At 39.1% G+C, this 27,995-nt stretch overlaps 1 protein-coding gene across 1 annotated transcript in view; it reads right to left on the bottom strand.

Annotated features, from left to right (window-relative positions):
* Positions 1 to 3: 3 nt before the first annotated feature.
* The window catches only part of SIM1 (SIM bHLH transcription factor 1), a 48,752-nt gene continuing 20,760 nt past the window's right edge, over positions 4 to 27,995 (bottom strand). The window contains exons 9-11 of the mRNA XM_056344026.1: positions 11,956 to 12,121; positions 4,237 to 4,642; positions 4 to 981 (exon numbers count right to left, since the gene is read on the bottom strand). Coding sequence (XP_056200001.1) covers positions 251 to 981; positions 4,237 to 4,642; positions 11,956 to 12,121 — 1,303 coding nt within the window. The 3' untranslated portion in view covers positions 4 to 250. The remainder of the gene's footprint in view (positions 982 to 4,236; positions 4,643 to 11,955; positions 12,122 to 27,995) is intronic.

Here is a 27,995-nt window from a genome sequence, read left to right as displayed (position 1 = left end):
TCCTTCTCATCTTGCATGGCACCAACGTTGAGTTTAGCTCCACTCACTCTAACCTGCATGCCAATGCATTTTTATTTTTAAAAAGTAATGTGTGTTAACTAATTTAGCCCCTCAAACCTTAGATTATTCTTTGTAGTGCACTGTGTTATATCAAATGCTGGTAACGACAAGGGCATGAAAACATATAATATCTTCCAATTAGATCTCAAAGGTTACTTTTTAAAGCACAGAAGTTTTTAGAAAAAAAGTGTCAGCTTCCATTGGTTATTATAACAGATGTTCCCTTGTGTCCTTGTGCTGGATCTTGCTGCATCCTTAAGTGAGAAGTCACATCAAAGTGTGATCCATTACAGCCTAGTGAATAGTTTCTAATGGTTTCAGTGTCATATAGATGCTCCAGGGCATATCCAGTTAATGTGTAAGAATGCTTATCAAAGTACTGCCTGTGGGAGCTGTAATAATTTGGAGAGGCTGCTGGGTGATCCCCTGGGGTTTGATGAGGAGACACATCTGAATGCAGGTAGTCTTTTGCTAGTACCAAACTAGATTTTGATATTCTGTCAGAATTAGGGCTGCTTATCCTAGACAATGTTGTGGGGCTGTTGTCATAGTCATTTTCATGTGGGCTCATGATCTTTCCATCTCGTTGCTGGATGTGTTCACAGGGAGGAGTGTTGGCAACCATCGGGACGCGGCAGACATCCCCTGCCAACTGCTGCTGAGGGTAATTTGCAAAACAGATAGCATGCTTCTTCCCTGTGCCATTAATGGAGATCAGTGGATCAGGAGTCGTTTTCCGCAGTTGTAGTCTGTTTTCTTCCTCTTTAATCATTTGCTGGGTGGCTCTTATAAGAGTTTCAATTTTGCTAGGTTCGTGTGGACTGCTTTGATATTGCTCAGCACGGTATCGGTCACCTGATTCACTGGCAGAGCCAGGATCAGGTGAGCTAACAACACTGTCCTCATCCCAGTGTCCTCTCCCTAGGAAAGATAGAAAGGAGACAAGCATTGAGATTGAAGGAGGCAAGCAATCTTAAAGAACAAGTACCCTGAATCTTATTTTACAGACAGAAAACCAAGACAGAGGCAAGTGACTCATAACAAAGTCACCAAAAATGACTGTGGTAGACCCCTTGCTTTTCAGTGACAACCTCTAGTTTCCAATGTCTGCACATGGAACAAGTGACCTAGCTGAAAATATACGAAGCAGAGGTCTAAGCACCTCAACACAGAAATCCAGTGCCACCTGAGATGCTCTAGGGTAACCAAGCTTCTGCACAGGCCCAGCAGGTATGGCACCAGCTCTACAGGAACTCTATGTCTTCTGGAGCAGCTAGAGGCTAGGCAGGGCACTATAGGGCATGTCAAAGTGCCCTCAGCCCTGACCTTCAGGCCCTGACCCCTCACTACCTCTTTGTGTCAACAAAGTCTGAGTGAATTGGTACCATGATGAAAACAAAAATCTCAAGGAATTACAAATGTACATCATTCCAACGTATCTTCTGAGGCCTTTCCAGGAGCTAAAACATAAAGACAGCATTGTGGAATAGCTTGTGGCTCTATAGTGACTTTATGCAGGTTACACAACAATAAATAAACACAGGTAAGGAAGTAGATCTTTAGAAGCATAAGAACCCATAGCTATTAAACAGGGTTACTGTACAAATGCGATGTCATATCCCAACACATAAATATTTGCCATATAAAACTTTTAGAATTGGAAAATATAACTGTATTTGAACCTCTCGTTAAAAAATAAGGCCCACAGACATATCAGAGAAGGTGTTCAGCTTGCATATATCTGAAAGCACAGAATCAGACCTGTCAAACCTCACTAGGAAGAAAGCGAGTGAACCCTAAACCTGAACAACCAACTAAGGCCACACGATAATAAAGTGCTTGATAAAGGATTTGCTGAGATACATACCTGCAGGAGGGCATGCGTTGGACTTACAAAAATTACTTAACGATGCCTTTGCCTCAGCACATGCAAAGTCCTCTTTGGAGATGAGGCCCATTGGGTTGGTTGACCGGACTCCTCAAAGGAAACCCATTTTCAGACTAGCACGGTTTTCCCTGCTCTGCGTTTGATCAAGGCATACAGATCTGCCCAGCTACCACTGTGTGGCAGAGTTCATGGCAAAAATCAGTGATGGGCTTTTATCATAAACATATCCTGCCATTTGTTGGTGGAAGTACTACACTGTTCAATACTCATGAGCATAAATTTATCCTTCACACCTTTGTAAGATCTGGACCCAAAACACCAGGGCCTGGAGCTGGAAGGGAGCTCCAGCCATCCACGCACACAATAGGTCCAGCACACCATGACACACTGTGGAGCTGGTTGGCCGCAGCACTAAACCATATGCTCAGCTTGTCTCACTGCACAGACCATATCTGCAGTGTTCCAAACTTCCTGAGCATGACCAGAAATGCATGGATTCATGTGTAATTTCCAGGACCTGTCGTACTGGTCAGCTAATTCTCATTATCATAAGGTGACTCCGAGCCCGGACTACCAGAAGATACATTAAAAGAACAGAAAAGGAAGCAAATATTTTCTGCCCAAAGAAACTGCTCTGACAGCAACATTCACATAGTATTGTCAAAAGGATTTTCATTTGTGAAAGGCCAAGGTTTGAAACTGCCTAAATCTAAATGAAAATGTCACATTTGCAAAGGAAGATGAGATGTTTCTCTCCTCAACTAAGGCCAACGTGTGAGGTTTTACCCTCAAAGCTACATGCAGACTGAAGGCCTATTGAAATACATAAGACTTGATACAACAAAGAAAATAACTGCAGCACATGGAATTACAACACCACCAAGGAACAAACTAAAATCAAATTATATTAACCATTTGCATTGATTAGCCTTGATAAAGGTGTGGAATAAATATTTAACACTTTTGTATTTGTACCTCCGTATGGTATTCCTACATTACTATCTTTCTGTGCTCAGCAAGAATTACCATGCATGAAATTTCCCAGCAAAATCATCATACTTTGTTCAATTCTCTTCTTTTTTTGGAGAAAAGAAAGCTAGAGAAACAAGCATGACAGACGTACAAAAGAGACACAAGGAAGGAGGTGTGTTCTCACAGGGAAAATGGAGAACTGTCCTCTTCAAAATTTAGGGCTCCCTTTGTTTCCTCATTTTTCCACTGATTGTATTTCTTAGAACTTGCTATTTAATCATATTTCTAATCTCAATAGAATTTTCCTCGGATTAGAGTGAAATAGTGCAGTTCTTTTTTATTTCCAAATTCTCATTCTGCAAGTCACTGGAGTGGTATTAATGTAATTAGCTTTTATGAGTTCTTTAGATACAACCTATATTTTAAAAGATTATTTTAGTAGAAAAGCATTTTTTTAATTTAAATTTATTATATATATATAAATATAAAAAAACAATTTTCAATAAAAAAAATTAAATTCACTATCCTTACAACCTTAAACTCTGACTTCTGGGTCAGCTGCAGTCCTTCATCTCTCAGCCTACCCTTTAAACCCGAGGAGCTTCAGATTTTTCCAAACCCAAGATCAGTCTTTCACCGTGATTTTTTTATTAGCTTCAGCCTCTGATGATGTGCTACTGCATGGAGTTTGCAACCTGCCAGACACCAAGCAAGGCTTCAGACTTGGTGCTAAAAGGGTGAAGAAACTCCAATTAGCTAAAAATTATTGGTGGGGGTAAATGTCTGAAACCAAAAGCAAATGTTAATTTGAATTGCCAATTTTAAATAAAAATAAACAGCAAATTTTTCAGAATCTAGTAATATCCAGTTGGATATTAATGAAGAAAAAAGTAATTTGGAGAACAATTTCTCCAAAGACTTTAAAGATTTTTTAATATCTAGCTTGGATGGAGCTCTAATTTTTTGCTAAAGATATTCCACCCAAATCAGTTTGATCTTCAGTCAAATAAATAGCACATTTCTATCAAGTGTATCATTTTGTTTGTATTTTTAAGATTACCCTTAAAACCTCACCAGTCGGATATTTCCACTTTAATTTCACAGATTAAAAAAATATATAACAAAATTATATTTTGCTGCATATAAGCCAGACCATCAAACTCAACTTGAATTTTAAGCATTCCTCATCTCCATAGATGCGATCTCTGAGACCAAGACATATATCAAAAGCCTCTCTCAATTTCTGCCTCTCACATGAACAGCTGCATGTTTGTGTTGCGTTGCTCTGTCGGAGATGGTGCCTTGTTTTCTCTTACCATGAATCCTGTGCACTGACGTTATGTGGGGCATACTGTTCTCATATGCTTCTCTGCTCTCTGGGGATGACTTAGTCAGAGGCAATGCTGAACGAGAACCCCACCAGCTCTCCCTTCCCGGCTGCGGTGTGCCGAGGAAATACCGGCCAGCTTCACATCTGCCGCCTTCACAGGCCTGAGTATGGAAATGTCTGTCATCAGTCAGCCTGGAGTGGTCGAGTGCAAAACCGTAGCAGAGCGCACTGCGGTCTGAGTACTGTCTGTAGGCACAGGAGACATCATGGTGCTGGGAGCTCGGTCTGTCTGTGGGCTCCAGTAGCTGGGGAGAAGCTGTATCAGTCAGGGGGCTCCCACCCCACTGGCTCTCGTGGTCAGACTCGGATCTCTCAGTGTGAAACCCAGAATACTGCAAAACAGGAGAAGCAACAGGGAAATTACTACGCCTGGGTGAAATCTGCAAGTAATGGCACGGGAAAGAGAAAGCATGTATGTGATAGGGTGTTTTTTGCGAGCGTGCCCACATGTCTGCACCTTCTGATTGGGCTCCTAGTCCTTTCCTGTACAACACTCGGTAATGAGCTCACAGATGACAGCACAGACCTCATGAAAGCCTAAAACATCCCATGTCGACCCTTAATAGCCATCTCCTTTATGATGTGTAATATTAAGTTCAGCAACATCAATGTCACAATTCAATATTTTTTTAATATGTCCAGGTTTTTCCTATTGCTTTGAAAGCTAGTGCTTGTGCTCAGCAACGGTGCTCAAATGCTCTTCAGCAAAACACTTTCAAAAGGGACTGAAATAAGACTGCTCTGGAGCATTCTCGCATGTCAAATTGAAACTGAATGTATTTCAAATTCTTTTTCTAAGGGTTCCCTCTCTTTTTCTCATCTTTCATTTGTTGTTGGGTTTTTTTTCTTACCTGAAGTGGTATCTTTGTACTTCTTTCCTCCTATTAGTAAGGAAAAGAAAGCCTCCTGTAGATCCTGGGACTACCAACACTCCTACAGAAAAAAGCTCTGAAGTGATGGCAGATTGGCAAGAAGGTAAAAATCACAGCTCTGTTGCAACATGAGAGCAAGGAAAATCTAGAAACTATTTGCCAGAAAAGGTGACTGCTAGCCAAAGCAGGCAGAGTTGGCATTCCGCACCCTCACTTAAGCTTTCCCAACACGGAAGAAGCAAGTAGCAGGCAGTTGGAAAAGCAGAGCATGAGCATTTGTTTAGAGAGAAGTAAGGGTTAAGTTAAATGTCACAGATTTCTAGATATTCATAATGAATGTTTCAAATTTTTAGATACTTTTTGGGAAAGGAGAGAAAAAAAAAGATAAAGAATGCTTATTAAACCTCCTAGGATTTAGCTATCTCATTTTTAAATCTTTTTATTTATTGGAACTGTCAAACTTCATGGAACATCTTTAAATCAATTTCACCCATGATTACAGATTGGGATGAGACCAAAGCTGTACATGCTCGCCTCTTCACTACTGCACACTCATGTCACAAATCAATGTATTACAACATGAAACCTTGGAATTCTCCCATTCCATCACTCACCTTCCAGATGCCCACTATGCGTTTTCTTTGAATAGGCATTAGGCCTCTCATGAAAACATAAGCCTACCTTCCTTTTCATTAGATTGAGTTGCTATGAAACTCCTCATTATCAGCCAGGATCAAGGTTTTATGCACTTACCAATCGAAAGTACTGACCAGATGTTTGACTTACAGAAACTTAAACCATCTGTGCAACACCAGTAGTGGTTTTGGCATTTAATTGAGTATTTCTTCAGTATTCCAGTTTATATTTGTGAATACTGTTTGTTAACATGGTAGGCTATTTAAAGGAAAGAAAGAAAGGGTCATGGCTTTGGGGAGCTTGATTATATTTTGTTATTAGTTGTCAGAGAAATACCTGTAGGCAAAAAGCCTGCCAGTGAATATGGAGGAGGTCAGCAAGTTAGTACTACCATACTCATTGCACAGTTTTAGAGATGAAAGGATAAACTGATTTTGCATGGAGGTAAGATAGTTTCAGAGGCAAAAAAGAGTTCTTTTAAATGCCAGTAGCTCAACACACATTAACTAGGAACTTTATTCAGCCATCACAGTGTTATGTGACCAACTGGAATGTCTAACTCTTCCATTACCCTTTCAGATCTGATGTCTTCAAACTGCTTTGTCACAAAGATATCTCTATAAATACAAATTGAGTTACTGTAAACTTTTTAACAAAAGCATATAAATCAAATTAAGTTTCCAATAAAAAAATAGAAATTATTAACAAGATTTTGACTATTACATTTTAGTTAAAATGGAAATTCACAAAAGGAAAAATATTTTTGTACCTGTTCTTAATTTATTTTTAGCACTTTTTTTATTTGACTTCTACAAACTGGTTTTTTTAAATTTAAAAAGCTGAAATATAAGATATTATCAGCCTATATGTAAGTAGAAAAAAGTTTTAAGTTAATTTATTTTCTTATTAAAAACAAAACTCATAGCACATTTTTCTTTCATGAGGAAGACAAGGAAAATCAATTTCCAATAATATTATAATGATATTCCTTTTTTTATGTACAGTTTATGATTATAAGAAACATCAGAGATTCTTTCAAACTAAAAATCCTTAATTTCACTTAGCTTTAATAGATATTCTCTTATTAGTTTTCTGTTTCTAAAGACACCTCAGGGTCAATACAGCTTCTCTTGAAAGGAATTTCTCCATTTAACTGAAAACTTGCTCAATTTTTTTTTACTTTTAACCTAACCACAAAGGATTCAATTGCACAGCATTCATGCACTTCTTTAAAAGAAAGGGAAATATTTTCAAAGTACACATGTTCAGTATATGAGAAATGCACCATGTAATGTCAAGTAACCATGTAGTCAAGAGCAACAATACTTCATGCATATTCTTTGTACTTGATGTAAATGATGATTATTTGAGATCTGACCCATAGCAGCTGCTAGGCCATGGACGGAATTACATTAGCACAGTGAATTATTTGTGGCACACATTGTCTACCAAGGTTTGATATGACTGCTCACCCTTAAGGTACAACATAAGCAGACATAGGCCAAAAATATGTCTAATTCCCTCCAAAGCTAATCACATCTCTATTTGGCATCACAAAGCTGCCTCTACCACTGCGGCCCTACCATTGCCTCTTCTGGGAATCTGATGTTGACAGGTGGAGACTCCAAATATGGGTATGTGTGACATGTTGACAGGCGGAGCAATGAAAGGATGATCAGAGATACTGCCTTACTGAAATGAGAGCGGAAACACTATCTCTCAAGTCAGAATTACACTCCCATATGTCAAGTGATGAAAGACCATAGAAAATGGAATCAGATTTAACGAAAATGATGGCCAAATAAAATTACTGAAAATATATAGCTTTTTCAGTCCTGGTCCTGCCTCACCAGAAACATTTTCCTTTCTGCTAATTTTTGCCTTCTGACTCCTATCAGTCAGATTTTATTATTTTGGGGTTTTTGACAAAGTTTGACCAGCAGACAGAAGTTAAACATGATAAAGAACTTCAGATAGGCAACATCTGAAATCCCTTTGTGATTTCTGAATTGTCTTCTGGCATAAACAACAATGATAAATAAATTAAATGATCCTCCAGCTGGTTCCTGGAAATGGAGTTGCCATCTCCAGATACTAGAAATGCCTTCCAGAGTGCTAATCCAGCGTACCATCGCAGTAAGAGCACACCAGCAGGATTAGGACTGGTGTAGAAAGGGGCTATAGGCCACCACTGACACTATTTTCACCCCAAGAAAAACTTTGTGATGGCCAAAGGGGCAAGGAAATAAGAAAATATAAACTCAATGTCAAAGAAAAGCTTGCTTTACAGGAGTCCATAGAATTGTATTAGGCCAGTAGACAATTTAATATTTCTCTGGTGATTTTATTTTGCCTGACCTTCCTTCCATTCCTACAGGTGTCTCACTGGCCTGAGCCCATGTCCTGTCATAAGCAGCAACATCAGCCTGCTCCACACACTGTGCCAGATGTTCAAACAATAGATGTTATAGATATTTAATTTTCTGGCAACCTACTCAGGTTTTTATCATTATAAACATTAAATATATAGTGAAACCCTCTCAGAGTTCTCTTTTCCATGAAAAACTTTCACTGCATCAGCATTAACAGCTTTCCTCTTGATTTGTGTCTTAACCATGAGAAAAAAAATCACAGATGCTGGCTGCATTGTACTACGAACATATGCATGCTTTTAAATCACTTTTATCTTACTTTTTACTAATGTAATCCTGAAATGTAAAATACATTCTTTTTGCATTCACTATTATAGGCAGAACAGATGGTGAAAAGGCTTAGATTAAAGTAATACAGCATGTCCATTAAAATAACCCCCACTGCTGGTGACTCTTCACCAGATCAGGAGTTATGTTTACTATAAAAAGAGAGGTTTGCTTTGCTTTTGAATACACTGGGAGTTGCCAAGGCTTTAGTCTACAGGCAGAAATGGAAAAAAACCCAAACAAACAAAAAAAAAATAGGCTGACTAGAATTCAGCCTGATATGATCAAATAGAAGTGGACAGCAGAATTAATCCAGATTATCTGGAGCTATAGAATCAATTTACCTCCAAAATCAGGTGCATTAATAGACACATACTAGAGAAGGCTCTTACTTCCAAAAACTCCTGCATGGTGTAGCACGCACCAAAGCCTCCATCCAAGAGCTCTTGGGTACATCCTTACTTGTATACGTGCATTCCTTTTATATATATATATATATATACATATATATAATATTTACCCAAGAAATAAGATGAGATATGAATCAATAAACGTTTATCCAGATCTGACCAATAAACATTTCCATTAGAGGCAGACAACAGACAATTTTAAATGTTTTCTTTAAACAATCATTACTAATGGGAGATTAAACTCCAAAGCGGTTGTTCAGATGATCACAATTAAAATGTTTTTCCAATCTTGTTGTTATTTCCTCTGTACAGAATAAATGAGGTCCAGGGCTAGCTTTTGGGAACACAAAATAAATGAGGTCCAGGGGTAGATTTTGGGAGCCCCTCACAATTATTATTATTATGGGGGAAGACTACACACATCTTTTAACCAACTCACAATTTTCCTTTTTCTGCAAAACCCTATCAAGCCTTCATCTTTCTTGTTTCTTCACCTCTTCTTTTGGCTGTCCACCTCCCTGGCAGGACAGGACTAGAAAAGCCCTGTTCAAAGTGTCTGGACAAATGCTACAGCTGTGTCGTGAATTTTGGTTTGCTCTCCTCTCTGCTGGCCTTTCCCCTGTCTGGGGCTGGTTTCACAGAACCCAGTAGCCCACTGTACTAATGTCAGTCAGTGCTAATCATATGCTGACTGATGCCTCCAATTTAATAAACTCTAATTTTGCTTAAAGTGCCTATAAGGGCCATATTGCACCATGACTGCTTTTGCATAAGATTTGAGGAAAAAAACATTAACGTTGTCTTAGGTGACCAAAGCATCTGCATTTTGCTCTAGTGGTAAACATTCAGCTGAAATTTATTAACCTGGTTTTCATACAGTTCACATCTCATGTAGCTATCCTAGGGGCACACAGCTGGAAATGGAGAGGCTTCTCGGTCATCACCCAGTAAGGCATATGACTCTCTTTTCTCTTCAAGACTGAAGCAAAGTAAGTGGTAAGGTGAAAAGAAAGAAAAAAAGAGGAATTAAAAAAAAAAAAGGAAAGTATGTACATTTAAAATTACCTAGGTGCCCTTAACTTTAAGAAATACATTGCCCACTGCCATTATTTTACCAACAAACTTCCTGCTTCCTTTGTCCACTAAAATCCAGGCTCCTGTGTAAACCAAAATCTGTGACTTCATCTTTCAGTCATGGCTTTTGAGCCACACTCTGCTTCTCTGCAACTGACTGGCAAATTATGTAGGCTGGGGACTGAGGGACACAGGCCATGACACCTGCTGCATGTTCTTCACAGCAGCTCTTACTCTTTCAACAGTTTGTTCAGTGGTGGGGGAGGACGAGAGGGATGCAAAGCCAAGCTGCCAGTGTTGCTTGTGATGATGTGCTGCAATGAATGGTATGACCATTTTTCAAGATATTGGCAACTAGTACAGCTGGTTCTTTTTGAATTATGAAATCTGTGACTTTGCTACCAGGCAGCTGGTAATGAGGATACAAAATGAAACTGGAGACTAAACACCCTGAGCTGTCAGACAACAATCCCTGGTAAACCAACAGTCTCGACACTGCTAGTCCAGGGTTTTTTCTGGTGGCAGAGAGAATAAGGAGATACCGATGAAAGTCACATTTTCAGAAAGCAGATTGATGTGGGAGGATAACAGGTCTTCAGCTGGGATCATCCTGCTAGCAAGTGAGGACTTCTGAAAGGACTGTGTAAGGGGAGATGAAGGGTAATTTCAGCAAATCAAAGATAGTTATCTTAAAAATCTAATTTAGAATTAATTGTAGGGAAGTTTCCCAATTCTTTAAAGCATTTTTATTACAATTGTCTGGTGTAACGCATTCAAGAGAAAGACTCTCCTTTAACAACCTACAGAAATGCATATGAACAAATGATTAAACAACCTCTGGCAAAATTAGATTCATAAAATTAAGAATCTGACTTCATACCTAGGCACTTGGTTAAATATTCCCTGTGCCAAAAGCAGATGTCATTTAACTGAAATTCTTACCACCCGGTACTTTTGAGGGGAAAAAGAAAGAAAAAAAAGAAGTGATGTAGACACTTGGGCTCACATTGTACGGCCTTAGAGGTCAATTTAGAAAACATTGTGCCTGCAGAGAAACTGTAGTCATCAAGGTCATTTATCAGTTAAATATTGACCTGAACTCTTTAAAAATACATAGCTTTTAAATGTTACATCATGAAGGCATATATTTACATCCACTGTGTGGTGGCATAAGGGCAGTAAGACTTGCATCATTATTTAGTAAACATAATGGTTATTTTGACAAACAGATTTATTTGAGCTAAAGGGTTGACAATGTAAGTATGCAAGTGCTGTGGCATTCTCTGCAGAAATCAGTTGTGTTAATGTATTAGGTAGGCTCCAGTCCAGAGATCTAATCAAATTTGGTCCGTTCTCCAGGCAGGGACATGTTCCTTACACATTAGGCCTGAAAATGGAATCTGGGAAATTACAGTCCACTGATGCCAGTGGCCATCTCCTAGCGCTTTCTCCCTTTCAAAGCTTTGTACGTAGAAAAGCTTTCTTGTTCCCGTTCAGCGTTAGCTTGTTGCTTTCCCTCCTTAAAACTCAGTCCTCCTGACTAAGATTTCAGTATTAAACTGCTGTCAAACATCTGGCAGCTTTCTAGATATGCTGGAATTATCGAAGAGTAAGAAAAAGCAAGCTTTCTCAAATGGCAAAACTCACAATTCTCTCGAACCAAGTATTTCAAAACCAACATTTTCACTTTCTTCCTGTCCGCTCCTCGTTAACTCTGAGCCCTGCACTGTTATTGTTGTTGATGATGATTTATTATGCATGCTGAAACATAAATGTTTCCAGCTTTTTAGAAACAGTTTAAAGAAATATATTCCTGCCTCCAGATCTTTTAACCTGTCATCCTTTATTCCCTTTCAGTAACATGTTCTTTGGCCCATTCTAATTACTTGGGTAAAATAGCAGTCAAAATCAAGATATTAAAAAAGATATTATTTTGGTTTTTAAAGGCAGCTACCTGTGGGTATGGTGATGTCCTTGATTTTGACTTTGTGCTCGAGAGGCGAGATTTGCTTCCCTTTCTATTATCCGTTATGGTCGGAGTTGTATTTGCGTAAGAGAATGCCGGCTTGGTAGCAGTGACCTGATCCAGGGAGAGCTGTAGTCCTTTATATTCAGTATCCCTATATAAAAGGCAAAAGTGAAAAAGAAACTCACTTCGTATCTTAATGGGAAACATTTCTTCCTTCTTAGTAGGGGGTGGAAACAAAACATATTTCTAAGGAAAAAATAAAACCATCCAGGGCAAGCCACTATATCCCCCTAATACATTTAAGTAGTATAGCTTACTAAACAATCGCACTATTTTTATACTGAAAATATGATTGCTTTTTGCATCCAACTGTTATCATGCTGATCTACTTTCTTCAGTAATAAAAAACAATGGGATTGAAATTTCTGAGATTTATATTACAGTTCTGCATTGGTCATATAGCTAAGCAGTAAATAGGATACATTTTCCTCAAAACTCTTTTAACTGTACAACTACAAACTTACCACATGTGTATGTGTGTTCATGCATGTGTGGGGGTGCACATAGCAGCCTACATAGATGACTAAATAAATTTAACAATTTTTTTTTTTTTATGGAAAACACTTTTATTTTGAAGTTATTTTTCATTGTTCACAAAATTTCAGGCAACTGGTGCAAATTTTTGAATGATTCCTCTTCTATGAGTCTTGTGAGTGTTTATTCCTCTCTTTTAAGTTTACCAGTCAGAGAAAACAGCTAAATAAATACAAATCTTCTGATTTAAATGGTCTGTCCCCCACTCACCAAATACTAGAGGTTTTCTGTGGGGAGCTAGATGCAATGGCAGTTTGTGATGTTCAGTGTTAGTTTCTTCAAACTTTCTAATGAATACATAAAAGTAAGGAAAACTGGCATTATTCACAATGTCTTACTGCGCATAACGAGGGCATATGCATTGGACTGCACCCCTCTGCACACATGTGCATGTCTGCTGATACCCGGGGGAGTAAGAAATGAGCTCTCCAGCTTTCATGTAGTCATACGGAACCTATTCTGACAATGATTTATTAAAAGACAGCAAAGCAAGAGTTTCTTCCTGACCTACCTACCTGGAGGAAAAGAGGAAGGATTCATAGCTTTTCTCTTCCTTTGTGTTAATCAGCAGAAAAGTAAGAGAGCAAGGGAAAAATAACGCTTCTCTTATGCAGTCAAGGAGGCATATTCATTCACACATTACCCCATCTAAACCTAACTCATCCTTAATGAATTATATTAAGTCCAGCTTTAGCAAAAATATCTTGCTTTATAATTACACATATATCAATGTAAGCCATGAGAGTCTTAACATTTTTAGAAAGGAACTGCACCACAACCTGAGCATAGCACAGCTTAGTACACTGGAATGCTTTCATATAAAAGTCAGGGACAGAAGGACAAACTTAATAAATCACTGAAATAAATGAAATAGGATGAATCTTTGAAAAGCCACAGATAAACCTGCACAACAGACAGATCTATTCATACCAGTCCTACACTAAAATGTTTTTGCACTTGATAAACAACAAACTTGTTGGTTGAAGAGGTTTAGGTTTTTTGGCAATGCAGGCAATGTGTATGTATCCATGTGTTATATATAAACACATGAAAATTCATCACTGACATTAGAACTGTGTTGACTACACTGTTTCCAGTCCATAGAAGACAGAGATTAGCCAAGTATAATCAATGATTTCTAATAAAAAAATTACTTCTTAATGAGGCCATTTCTTCAAACTTTGGCTTTAGTAGATATAGGCTTCTGCTAGAATATTTGCATTTCAAACATCCTGCCTGCAATGAAAGTACCTGAATATAGGGATTTGCTTTGGCCTATTTGACAGGTAAAGCTCATCCACATGTTTAGAAACCGTCATTTTTTCCCGTGGTTAGCCTCCAGAATTTCTATCCAGACACCTTGACTCGACATGCAAAACATCTGTCTCCATAACTGAGTCCTACCAAATTATCTTTATGTTGTACAAAATGTCAGAAACAAAGGATGCCAATTAATCTTCATACTTTACTACTACAGTAGCATGACATATTATCAATAATCCTGAAAAAACTATCAGTCTCATCCTGATACACACATTCCCCCTGACTATTTGATTGTAAGAAAAGGAAGCCTCCTGTGGTCTCAGTGTCCGATGCAGCAAGTATTGCCTCCAGAAATGAAAATTAATCAAAACTAAGTAGGTAAATTATATACAGCCTTAGGGATATAAGAAGGTTATTTCATTTTTTAACCTTCCAACCCTTTTGCCTCCCTGTTTGCTGGAGAACCTGAAGCTCTGCACTCCTGCCAGTACCCCTCCATCCCTGGTGTATGCAACCCTGTAACAGTGTGCTGCTTTCTCATGTCAGTGGAAGAGTTTTAAAAAATTGGACGAAACACCACCCCAGCATTCAGACCACAGACTGCCACTCTAACACTACTTGGCTGCCGTTACAATCTGTGTAAGGGCCAAGCATTCAAATCACAGAGACTGCGCCATAAAATGCTTCTAGGACACAGAAATCTAAAAAAAAACAGGCAAACGAGGCTGCCCAAAACCTTGCATGCCATTATCTGTTACTTTTCTAAGTCCTTGGTATCATTACAGTGAGGAGTCACCCTCCCAGACCACATATAAGAATAAACACCACAAGGTGGCATCTGCAGCCAGTTGCTTAGATGGCAACATCATTAAACAAAAGATAAGAAGAAAACTATCTGAAGTTCTTGCTGCGAAATGCAAAGTTTCCCCTTAGAAAAAGAACACATCTGTACTCTCCTTGCAGATGAAACACCTGGACTTTTTTGCATCACCATCTCAACCCTATCCTAGCACAGCTACCCTTCAGAAGAGCCAAGATAGACACCAGAACACCAATAGTAACAGGCCAAGATAAATACCAGATTAAAAAAAATGCAAAGAAAACATGAGGGAAGGGTCCTGTGGTCTCAACGTCAGTTGCAGACGATGTTCCATCAAGAAATGAAAATGTTTGAGTATATCCATATCCACTATGAGGCAAAGGACTAGAGGAACCAGGGCTCCTAGTGGTACACAAACTACAGATGAAAATTCTGACAACTTCCTAGAGGAATTTATAAAACTTCCACCACCTGTGGAACTGTAATCTCCAGATTCCTGTTCTCAGGCACCTGAATCCTCTATTAAACAATCCCAGCAACGCAGTAGTACTGCATCTTGTGTTCTACATGCAATTTAAAAAAAGGTGGTGGATATGAGCCTCTTCCTCCAAGGTCCTCACCTTCAGGATCCCACAGGGATCCATACAGTCTACATCTATCTACATGAGACTGCTGAGAGAGAGAGTGATACGGCATATGTTCAATTGCTAACAGTATGTTGCTGACAATCTACTATTTATCTCATTTTCTGATGCAACTATCATCACTATAAAACATCAGAATAACTACAGGAAATTAGCTCTTAAATGAAGAACAGATGGAATAAACTGAATCCAGACAAGACCAAAGTGATGCTTCTTTGCAAAGGGATACATATTGAAGACCTCCACCTTTTCATGATGGGAAACAGCCATTCTTTCCACAGTTGGATGGAAATTCTAGGTCCTCTTTGACTCCTCAGAAAACCTGGATGCAGATACTTTTGGTAGTGTATGCTTCCAAAACTGTATTATTTCTCCTCTGCCTTGTCCCTCCCCCCAGTATGAGAATCTGGCCAGTATGGTCAATGTATCAAGCACCTACAGACTGGATTACCATGCTTCACTGTAAGTGAAAAGAAATCAGAAGACAAAGTATAAAATCCTCTTGCTACAATATGTCGCTTCCCGTTTTCATCTCAGATCTAACTCGCACAAGCATTTCCACTCTGTCCCATATCTCTGGCTCTTCCAACGCCCATTATAAAGCTTGAGCCTAATTTTGAGAGCACTTGTTGATGTAGTAGAGCTAGCATCATGAAAAAAAACAAGGATCAATGGCTGTACCAACTGCACTTCTCTGCAATAAAGCATCTGAAAGTTGAGTCCAAAGCATTTTTACTAAAGGGATCTAGCTATAATTAGCTGCATAGGTAGAGAAGGACAAAGGCTGAAGCAGAAAAGCATTTGGAAGAGGAAGGCAATCTGTTTGCTCACAACTTGGATGACAGCTGGGTCTGCAACACTTGTGTAAAGAGTTCTCATAATTCAGCTTTAAGAGACACTTTCTGCCACTACCATTGCCAAAATGTACAATATGAAACATGGTGGCAACAACAGTCTGTCTAATGGAAGTTTGAGGAAGGGATAATGACTTATTAGCAGATAGACCCAAAAAAGTCTGGTAAGGGAGTATCAGAGTGCCACAAAACCTGAAATCTCAGCAAACAACAGCTTGCACAAATACGGCAACTGAATGTGTCGATAGAGCTCACCATAAAACTGAAGAAAATGAAAGGGTTTTTTATATGATATCTTTGAAGGAAAAAAGATGAGGAAAGGGTGAGTCAGCATTGCTAAAATAATGTTGGGAAGACTGGAATTACTGACAAAGGTCCCGTGGGCATGGTATGCCCCAAGACAAACTAAAACTGTACAGACAAGCCACGCTTTTTTGTAGTTGTGTTTCTTCAAGTAACACGATGAAGTCTGGAACTACTTTAACCAAAATCTAAAAGTAAAAGTGAGACTAGACATTAGCATTAGAGAGCTAAAAGCATAAATAATTTTGAAGATATTTAGATTCCTACTTAAAGACAGTGTTGGCTATGGGACAGAAAAGAACTTAAGCACTGAAAAACGCTTTCAAATAGAAAGAACAGTTCAAAAGGATGTATGCAGAAGAAGGACTAAAATAATGGCATCCATTAGTGAAGAATAAATATCCAGATTCAACCAAAATAATTTAAGGACAACCAGACTTAAAAATAGAGATCTTACGTATCTACAGTCATAAGCAACATAACTTTCGAACCAAGAAGAAAACCTTCAAAACAGAAGAAAAAATGCTCAGCCCATGGAAAACCCTGCAAAAGCCATAAGAGAGAGCATCTTCTTACCTTAATGCCACAACATGCCAGAAAGGAAGAATAAGCTCTTCATAAAGTGACAGAGAATACACAGATAACCAAAAAGAGGCAGATATTTGTCATCTACCTGGACTTGTGCAAAGCTTTCGACATTGTCCCACACAATATCCTTGTCTCTAAACTGGAGAGACATGGATTTGACAGGTGGACCACTCAGTGGATAATTGGCTGGATGGCTACGCTCAAAGAGTTGCATTCAACATCTCAATATCCAAGTGGAGACTGGTGACAAGTGGTGTTCAGAGGTCCGTACTGGGACCAGTGCTGTTCAACATCTTTGTCAGCAACATGGACAGTGGGATCAAGTGCACCCTCAGCAAGATCGCCAGCACCAAGCTGAGTCGTGTGGTTGACATGCTGGAGGGAAGGGATGCCATCCAGAGGGACTTTAACAAGCTTGAGGGGTGGGCCTGTGCAAACGTTGTGAAGTTCAACAAGGTCAAGTGCAAGGTCTTGCATGTGAGTCAGCACAACCCCCAGAATCGGTACAGGCTGGGCAGAGAACAGACTGAGAGCAGCCCTAAGGAGAAGGCTTGGGGGTGCTAGTGCATAAAAAGCTGGACATGACCCAGCAATGTGTGCTTGCAGCCCAGAAAGCCAACCATATCCTGGGCTGCATCAAAAGAAGCGTGGCCAGCAGGTCAAGGGAGGTGATTCTTCCCCTCTAGTCCACTCTTATGAGACCCCACATGGAGGCGAGTCCAGAGGAGGGCAATGAAGATCATCAGAGGGCTGGGGCACCTCTCCTGTGAAGACAGACTAAGAGAGTTGGTGTTGTTCAACCTGAAGAAGAGAAGACTTCAGGGATACCTTGTAGCAGCCTTTCAATACTTAAAGGGGTCTTATTAGGAAGATGGGGACAGACTTTTTAGTAGGGCCTGTAGTGATAGGACAAGGGATAACGGTTTTAACCTAAAAAAGAGTAAATTTAGATTAGATATTAAGAAGGAATTCTTTACTATGAGGGTGGTGAAACACCGGAACATGTTGCCCAGAGAACTTGTGGAAGCCCCATCCCTGGAAATGTTCAAGGCCCGGTTGGATGGGTCTCAAGCAAGCTGCTCTGGTGGAAGACGTCCCTACTCATGGCAGGAAGGTTGGAACTAGATGATCTTTAAGGTCCCTGCAACCCAAACCATCCTATGATTCTATATTTTATGATATTTACAGTGTATTTAATTCCATCAAAAGACACTAAATTGAGACGCCTTAAAGAAGATTCACAGAAATTCAGTTTTCATGCATGGAGTTATGGCATTGGATTATAAACACATATCAGATCATTCTTTCCAGCAGCAATCAAATTCTAATTTGATTGGATCCAATACAGCAATTCCAGTATACAACTGGAAACAGAACTTATTCTTGTTTTTAGGTATCTTTCAATTTATAGTCTGAATAATATGCAATTTTGTCACTGGAATACTGTCACTGGAAATCACAGCAAATAAAAAATAAAAAAGCATCATGTGGCCACATAAACCTGAAAAACACTGGATAACCTACACCCATGTCATTCCCTACACATTTCAAAGTAATTGATGACATACAAGCTGCAAGTAAAGGCATTAGATGATTTTAATGCAGCAGGTTCCTACATCATAGGTACAATCACAACTGAAACAAAGTGGAAAGCATTGTTCATGCAAAAGAAATCAAGGTGCCATTTTAATTGGTTTCACTATTTTTTCTATTGAACTCATAATATATGTATGTTCATCATTTCCTCTAGTTTTACACGCAAATCTATGAAAGGGGTCATATGCACTCTGCATTTTTTAGTTAAAAATCAGAAAAATTATTTGTCAGATTTTCTGCCAGTCTAAGAGAATACAGGATAGAAATGTTGGGATTAAACTGAAAGTGTTAATGTCATTAATGCTCAGTCTATTTTGCCAAGTTGTTGCAATTCATTTAAAATCAGCCATGAAGGTGGTAAAAGTCTGGCACATCCTCGTACATGTCTGACCACAATACTATAATATATCATTCTTCTACTTTTAAACAATGCCTGCAACTTTTAACATTTCCACACTCCAGCTTATGCAATGCTAACAGAGCGCCATTCAGCAGATGAGTGAAAATAGAACAGATTCTGGCTGTTTGTCATCTTCAGGCTTTCTAAATCAGCAGATGGTACAACAAAACAGACAATTTCCTCATCTGCCATGTCCTCTGTTCATGTACAATGTGTCTCAGAAATGTTTACAAAGGCCTCAGTCTGCTCACAAGACTTGTCAAGGAGGAGCGTATACAATCCCCTTAGCATCTTCCACAACCAGTCAAAATAAGATTTTAAACTTAGCTCGTTCAGGAAGCCAAATTTCAGGACAAAGTAGGAAAAAAGCTTTGAACCTCACTGCTTGTTATGAAACTACACTGACATTCAGTTGTGCGGCATTGAAGATACTCCCTGCCTCGATATTCCCATTGGTTATTGGGATGGTGTTAGTACGCCTCTTTTCTAAAACGTCTCAGTTGAAAAGTCCCATATAGGCCTGACCTACTGCTCACCAAAGTCTTTGGAAAGACTTTCCAGAAATCTTTCAAGTGGCTGTCTATCATTAACACACTTAATGGTTAAGCAATGTATCTACTTGGAGAAGTACAAGAGCTGTATATTGGATCCCTTCATTAAGTTCCAGGCACCCATTTAATTCCATAAATAGCATAAGCAACGGTAATACATCTTGAGTCAAAGTTTACAGCTCCTCCAGCCCTGAGATTCACATACATGATATCTTGTTTCTGTATTTGTGTTTCAACACAGAACGATCCAAACCAGGAAGCTTAATTAAACGATTTGATACATTTGGGAAAATTGAAGCACAAAGTTTCCTATACGAATCATTTAACACAAATATCTGAGGGTATCCTCTAGACAGCTACTCTCAGAGAAGTTTTGTATATTCAGTGATTTGTTTCGGATCTCAGAATGCATTCACTTTACTGTCAGTTGGAGTTAAATAAAACACCCTGGCCTCTAGACAACCATGGTGTGGCAGAGTTTTCAGCAGTCTGAAGGTACCGTTTGTCATTCTCAACCACATAGCTAGCATCTCTGGCTCCAAATGGAATCCTTTGTACACCATATTTGCCTTTATTTACTAGATTTGCTAGATGAAAACCTGCACCGGGGATTTATTATTGTTTGTGAATAAAATGCCTAAGATACCTTAGGCTAATTATATATAAATGCATTACCATTTTGTTACAGATAGCACTGAAAAAATGCTTTAAATAAATAAGATATGATGACCTGAGTATAATTCTGTAACATTTATATATACTGTGAGTGCTTTTTTTCAAATGTGAGGTGCCTAGGAGCACAGCTGGCTAAAAGTTATGTTCTATGTGTATTCAGCCAAGTTAAACAGAGAAATATATTTGACAGTAGTTTATAAATGTTTGTATATGTTAAAATCTGTCTGATAATGAGAAATTTGGATTAGAGGGACATAGCCAACAATGCTTTTTTTTCTTTTAGTTTTTTGGGGTTTTTTTGTTATGGCCACCAAATAGTTAAGAATACTTTACCTGAAGGCATGTTAAACCTTGCAGAACTCCATGACTCATGTCCATACTGTCAGCCTTTGTTAAATTATCATGGTGACCTCTTTGTAATCATTTGAGGGTTTCCATTACTTTAAATTCACCTGCACATTCAAAATAATATTTCTGAATAAACCAAAGGCCTGTTAAATGAGACTTCAAAAAGTCTCATTTTTTTCTCCTAACTACTCCCTTTCAACCCCTCCATAAAAAAAATGTCACTTCAGTGCATTGGCAAGCTCAGGTACGCAGCACCCCTTTAGGAATTAATGCCACATAAACAGAAGTTCTCATGTATCCTTCCGTTTTGCAGAAAGCCAGACTGACAACAGCACAACAGACTGCTATTAGAGAGGGTACATTTTCCCATCTTGGGCTTCTTAGTATTTTTCCATGTTGAAAACCATACCTTGAATACCACTGACACCTTTAAGACACCAATCTGATAACCAAGTGATGTGGATTCAATTCTCAATCCTCCCACAGCGTACGGGTGCCACACTGGACAAATCACATGTCATGGGATTTCAGCAAGCACTTGGCACTTGCCTGAGCTTACTTGCCAGGTGGCCAGCAGGACTTTCCGTTTTGCCAGGGTCAAATTTAGCCCAGCACTGATCACTGATCACTTCTGAGAATCCCTACCTTAACTTTGCTGAATATTAGCTCTGAAAAGGAGCATAAAAATATGTTCTTGTAGGAAACGTTTTTGTGAAATATCTTTGTCTGTCTCACCTATTAAACTGAAGCTTTTTGTTGGAAGGAACAATCTCCCACTATTAATGCATGCTAGCTAATGTTACTAAGCTAACTCTCAGCTGCAGCCCCTGGCTGTACATCTACCAGAGATGCCAAAAAATACATTTCTCAAGACCAGTACTCATGTCACTATTGATGCAAAGCATAGCTTTATTATTTCAGAATCTCCATGTATTCAACACAAATGTTTTTAACTACGTCCTATACTATTTATCCTTGATTAAACCTCTTCTAGATAATCATTAATGATTTATTTACAGTTGCTGTGTAAACAGTTAATTCACACCTATGATATATCAAATTTCACAGACATGTTCTTTAATTGGATTCATTTATTTCTAATCTATTTAAGCCCTCACTACTGTAATGCTTGACTAAATATACATTAAACTCACTTATTTAAACTGCTAAAATAAATTTGAAATGTATTCTATGAATAAAAATACTTGATTGAATACATGTAATACCATTGTTATTGTGTACCTAACTGAGCAGAAATTCTTGGGAACAGCACACTAGATAGCTATATGATACGCTTGGACAAAAGGATTTGAGAGGATGCTGACGATTTTTTGGCAGAGATTATAGATTAACGGTTTTCTAAATCCTAAGAATTCCTATATCACATTAAGGTATGGAATAAGGAGAACCAAAATGAGCTCCTCATTATTTTCTTGATGGATGGTGGGTGTTTCCTTTTTAAAATCCAGGTATTTTTTTAGACATAAGAGCCTCATACCAGATCTGTCCCCTCATGGCAAGAATAAGAGCTAAAACAGCCAAGATACTTTCAAGATTTGACTATTCTATGTTTTGTAAGTAACAGCAGCTGAAAAGTTGACACAAAAATGGGTAAAAGTCCTCTTTCTGGGTGTTTAGAAGCCACAAAAGACAATTATGTAGCTAGGGACTCCAAGTTACTAGGGATGTATATAAGAGTCTCCTCTATGGAGCTTAAGTATGGTCTTTAAAAGCTAGTTTCAGATTTTTCTTTCTAAAACTAGTAGCCTTAAACCCTGTTTTAGTGAAGAATCCTCTAAGGTATATGTTTCTTCACTTACACTGAGAAGTTTCACAAAAGAAAGATTCATCACATTGCAGAGAGGTCACTGATAACACAGACTGCCCTGTGTGTAAGAAAATGCATGACTATGTAGTAAATGAGGATTATAAAAATGAGGTTTATACCTGTCATGCACTGACACCTCAAATACTGCATACTCTGACTGTCCCATCTGAAAACCTGAAAAAGCTCAGAGTGGGACAGCAAGGATGGTGGGCTTGGAACAGGCTTTCTATGAGGAACAATTAAAAAGACTCCTCAGACTGAAGAAGAGGTGCCTGGGAGAAGAAAATAAGATCTGTAAATTAAAAGCAACATAGAGAAAATGAGTGGGAAGCAGTTTTTCACTTTTCCTTCTAATGCAAGAAGTAAGGGCTATGAAAGGAATAAAAAGGTGGCACGTTCACAACAAAAGGAGAACTTTCTTACCACATTTACTTCAGCTTGGCAAAGGCTCACATGGTTTCAAAGGTAAGGAGATAAATTTATGGAAAAAAAAAAAACCAAAACACTGACAGCTAATACACTCAAAGATCTCACCTCTTTCTAGGAAGTCATTTGAACTTCTTGAAGATTGGGACAAAGTGCTGGGGAAGCATTATTGCATGCTTGTCCTATTTTTAAACTCTTTCCAAAGTATTTGCCATGACCGCCACCAGTATGTGCCTGATCCCTTATAGCTGTTCTTACGTTACACTCTCTACCACAGCAGTTAAACAATTTCATACTTCAGTTCCTTTGAAACTGTGCAGTAAAGACTTAGTCCTAACAATTTGCTGTCATAATTTACTGTAAAAATTAATCTATTAATATTTCATATTTTATCAACTCCTCTGTGTTCCCCATAATTAAATCTTTTCTTGTGAAACTTTCCTAAGATCCTAAGGTGAACACTTCAAAAAATTAGCTTTTCTGCAATGACTTTCTGAACAAGCTTCTGTGATCTTGCCATAGTTTATTTGAGCAAAATTATGTGCTTGGAAAGTGGTTTGCTGTTTATTCTGTTTGTTCGTCCTTGGGAAATTTCCTATCTGCATGCCTCATAACATACTTGTCCATCATTCCAGCCTACTTTTTGTGGTCAGCTGCACCCCATAGTGAAGAGGCATGTTAAATCCAAAAGGATTCATGAACTCCATCTGTTGAAGAGGTCCCATCTGCAATAGATCGCTTTCATCAGATTAGTACTTTCTTGAGATAAGACTTTCACCTTCCTCAGAAGAAGGAAGATTTTTCTACAATGAAAGTCTTTCCCATTCACCCGTCCAGAGTTCCTCAGCTTTGGCCAAGGGACAGCACTTTGCCCCTGAGGGCCATTGTGGGCCATTACCTGCCCACAAAGCAAGCAACCATGACATCTTACTAAATGCTTTTCAACTGAACCTTGTTTGGCTTAAGTTTTAGAGTAGGTAAGGGGAGGAAGACAGGCAAGGACTTGCACGTCATCCTTGGCATGTGAGGAGAAGGGCTTTTTGACTTTTTAACAAATTAATATACCTGTTTTCTCATTTCATTATTTTTACCTGAGTTAGACTGCCTTTTAACTCCTTCCCACGCATAGCCAAACCACTACTGCAGCCAAATCTCACTAACATTACTTGCCACTTGTGTCTAAGGCTCTGTTCATATCAGACTCAGGCTTGATGATCCAGCTTTAATAGACATACAATGTATAAAGAGTTGATGTTGATAAAACAGGAAACAAATAGCAAGAAAAGCCAGTATCATGAGGCTATAAGATAGCCCATAATATTCCATTTTATTTGATACTTTCCTGGTAATCACTGATTCTGTCTCCTGAAAGTATACATTATACATGGTTATATTGGTTAAGTGGGTCCATTAAATGCTAAAATTGATACAAGATAACCTGCTTGACTACCTAGACCCTCTGGGCCACGGAATAAGTTAAACCACCATATATGGCACAACTACTGCTGACCCCATGCCTTCTATCAAATTCAGGAGACTTTTTTAATAGTAGTTAATGCTTTTTGACAATACTCCTAACAAGAACTCAGCATTAACATACACAGTCCCAGAAATGCATGCCCATGTTAAAATCCAGCTTATGAAACTGAAGAATAAGTCTCCAGTGGGTTCAATGGTTGTAGATAGTGAAATACTTACTAGGTGTGTCTAAAGTTTCTCAACAAATAAATAAAAATCATTTAATAAAACACAGGAACATCAAGCTAAAATCTTCTTTAGAAATTTAAATCTATCATCTGACTAGTACCTTTGCCCTCTTGGTCCTTGCTTTGACTAGGACAAGCAGAGGCCTTAGCCACTCTGTTTTCACTGCTTCATGTGCACATTTATCAAGGGGTTTTGGATGCCTACAAGTGTCTCTGATCAGGCTGCTGCATGTTCTCATAAAAATGTCCAAAGCATATAGGCAGATCAACTCCACTGACAACCTACAGCTGTCCTTGGACCGACACTACAGCTCATCTGCAGCTGAAGTAACTGAACATTTGATTTGGTTTGTGCAACAAGTTTAGTATATCATAATGTGTGAGGTTTACTGTGCTTATGGTGACCACTTCTGTAGCCCATACACAGCAACACCGGAGTAGCTCACCTGTGCAAACGGTGCTGTGCACCTTCTCTCCTATTGCTTTCTTGAACCCACTAGATATCATCATGGAAGCCCTAACTGCATATTCCCATGTTAAGTTACACAGTTGTAGTCACACAGACATGCAGTTTTCTTTGGACTGAAGCCATGCTCCCACGCCTCTTGGTGGTTTTCATGGACTAGAAAGCACTAAGGAGGCTGATCATCTTTCAGAAGATGGCACTTTTTCTGTAACTCTCTCTCCTACTAGCAGCTTAGGATCAAGAGAATTATTTTCAGCATTTTGGCTGCAAATGGGAGGATGCTATCAAGCTATTTACCAAATCCGGCCTTTATTTGGGCAAATACTCTACTGGGATATGCCTTGTGAAGCAGTCATTGAAGATTATGATTTTGTTGTGGGTACAAAACAGTCTTTGGAAACAGCAAGAGAAAAATTGCGTGCAATGCCTTTGGGTGGGTTTCAGTTAACCAACAACTAAGTCAGGGAAAGAGAGTTTTCTACAGCAACAGCCCAGGCTACCAGCTGCCAAACATAGTACAGAGATGATCGAAGCCACAGGCTACTTGGGAACAGGCTGCCTTCAGGGCAGACTGTGCGTGTTCACTTCCTAACCGACAGCACAGATGTAAGAACATTGAATATTGGATGTTTAAGGATCTTCACTCTAGGTTATGTCAAAATATCCACACAATGCTAGGGATATGTCCAAACTTTAGTTAGCCAGGCATTTGAGTTTCCATAGCTGGACTGAAACTTCAGCAGATAATAGCTGTTATTTTCAGCATTGCTGTCCCCAAGATTTATACACAGTGGTTTGTAGCTGAAAAACTACGGCTGTTCTTTATTAGGTCCCAATTCAACACAGTAACAAACACGTCCTTCAAGTCATCTCTATTATGGCAACACCAAGGAATATTCTTATTTCTAAGCGTGTGCCTAAGGCTTTCCTTTTATTTCAAAACCGAATTCACTAGGATATAATCATGTACTAAAAGTTATGTCTAAGCACTTTTAGAGCCTGCCATGTGCTCAAGTGCTTTAGTAAATCAGGACTTCTGCAATTTAATTGCACTAAGTGGATGATAACAAAAGACAACAACAGGAATAAATTGTCTAACTGTGTTCAAGATCATGTGATTGACTCCAGACTTCAGCCATCCCAAGCCTTCAGAAGGCTCAGGCACTATACCCTTGTTCACACAGAGCAATGCCTGCCTCCATAAATAGTGTCATCAAAGTGAAAGGGGCTGCCTCTGAAGTAACCTACTGAGTACGAACATGTGTGCTGGAGCCTAGCCCATGCTGTAAAGTACAAAAGAGAGGTGAGGGAAGGCGAATTAGATTTTAAACAGATACTTGCCACTGTTGAATGGACAAAGGAGATTTATTTGTTAACACTTAATTTAGGCCATGTCGAAATGCCACATTTGTGTGTATACGAATAAAAACTAGCAAAACCACCATAACATAAAGAGAAGTGCTTACTTCAGAAGTAGTTTGGTAACTTACCACACCTGTTGTATCTCATGATAATTACAGTGAAACAACACGGGAGCCACAAGAGTACTGAGATGCAGCACAGAGCAAAAAGAGCAAACATGCAACAGATTAAGGAAACAGAAGCCAAGCTAGTAAAACTGTAAACCTGCTTAAGGAACACACTGTTGCTGTTATGAGAGCAGGAGCCAGTTCTGCATCAAGTTTTGTGCAGAGTATCAAGGCAGTGATAGCATGGAGGTGAATCCTTAGGCAGCAGTTCAGTGGCTTGGCCTGCCTCTGCTGCACAGCCACTGACACAACCCATAGACAAGATATAAATGCCATGTGGTAAAACCAGCAGATGCTCTTCCAACCACCTTACTTCTTTCCAGGTCTCTGAACTCTCACAGAGCAATGAACATAACCCTGAGCTCCATGGCCTATGGTCTCCCCTGGTCTGCTGTGTGGGAGGACCACTGGCGCTGATCCCCACAGGACTGAAGCTCTCAGCTGCTGTATTGGTGTTCACAAACCTCATTGATGCCATTCAGAGTGCGGAAGGGCAGAGTAAGAATAAAGTGTGAACAACCTCTCTAGCAATAACAGCTGTGCTACAGTGTACAGACCAATGCTTCCATGTAAAGTGAAATCTGCGGCAGCTTACCTTAAGCCATAAACTGTGGCATTTTAGGAGTAAGAAACCCTGGAGCAGGCCCTGTACCTTTCATCAGTGGAGTGAGGCAGACAGCTGGAGATAGTAATTACTCCAGCCATTGCCCTTGCTGAATGTGTCTCAGCCCCAGACAATCATTTTACAAGATCTGTAACTCAGTGTTTGGGAGGAGGGAGTTTCCAAAGGTCTGGAACAGCTGGTATGCCGAATGGGAAAAGGATGAAGTGGAAAGCATTTGAAGTCGCTTTTCTTTCTTGGAATAGAGACACTTACTTGCAATCCTGAATTTCATGCTGTGTGAGACTATCAGTATGCATGCATTTAAACTAATGACTGCTTTTCTGTGGATCTGAGCTGCAGTCCTTTAATCCTTACTTTAGCAAATAAAACTTTCTTCATGCGAGCAGTGACTGTAGACTCTGGCCCCCAGTTTTAGTGCCTTGGCCATTACAGTCACCTGGTTGAAATACAAGCATAGAAATTTGGAGTGAATTAAACAAATGGTAGCTAAGAAAGCCCCTACATGAACAAAGAAGAACTGCAGAAACGTATTGTGGACACCTGGAAAAGCCTGTCTCTTATTTGCAAGATATATATAAACAATGTTCCAGGGAGACAAGTCTGTAATAAAAACTAATGGCAAACAAACAGAATGCTGCACTGAGTAGTTCAAGAAGAATCCTTTTATACTTTTTTCCTTTGAGGCATATGCTTCCCAAGCACTTTGATTTATTAAAACAATTCCTTGATATATTTACATTGCTAATTCAATCATGTGAGTGATGGTAGGTTTTCCAGTCTTAGGAAAAGTACATTGCAGATTGAACAGA

Source organism: Falco biarmicus, chromosome 6 (assembly GCF_023638135.1).
Source record: "Falco biarmicus isolate bFalBia1 chromosome 6, bFalBia1.pri, whole genome shotgun sequence".
NCBI classification, from domain to species: Eukaryota; Metazoa; Chordata; class Aves; order Falconiformes; family Falconidae; genus Falco; species Falco biarmicus.
Note: the sequence above shows the minus strand (reverse complement) of the source record. Positions and strands in the feature narration are given on the sequence as shown.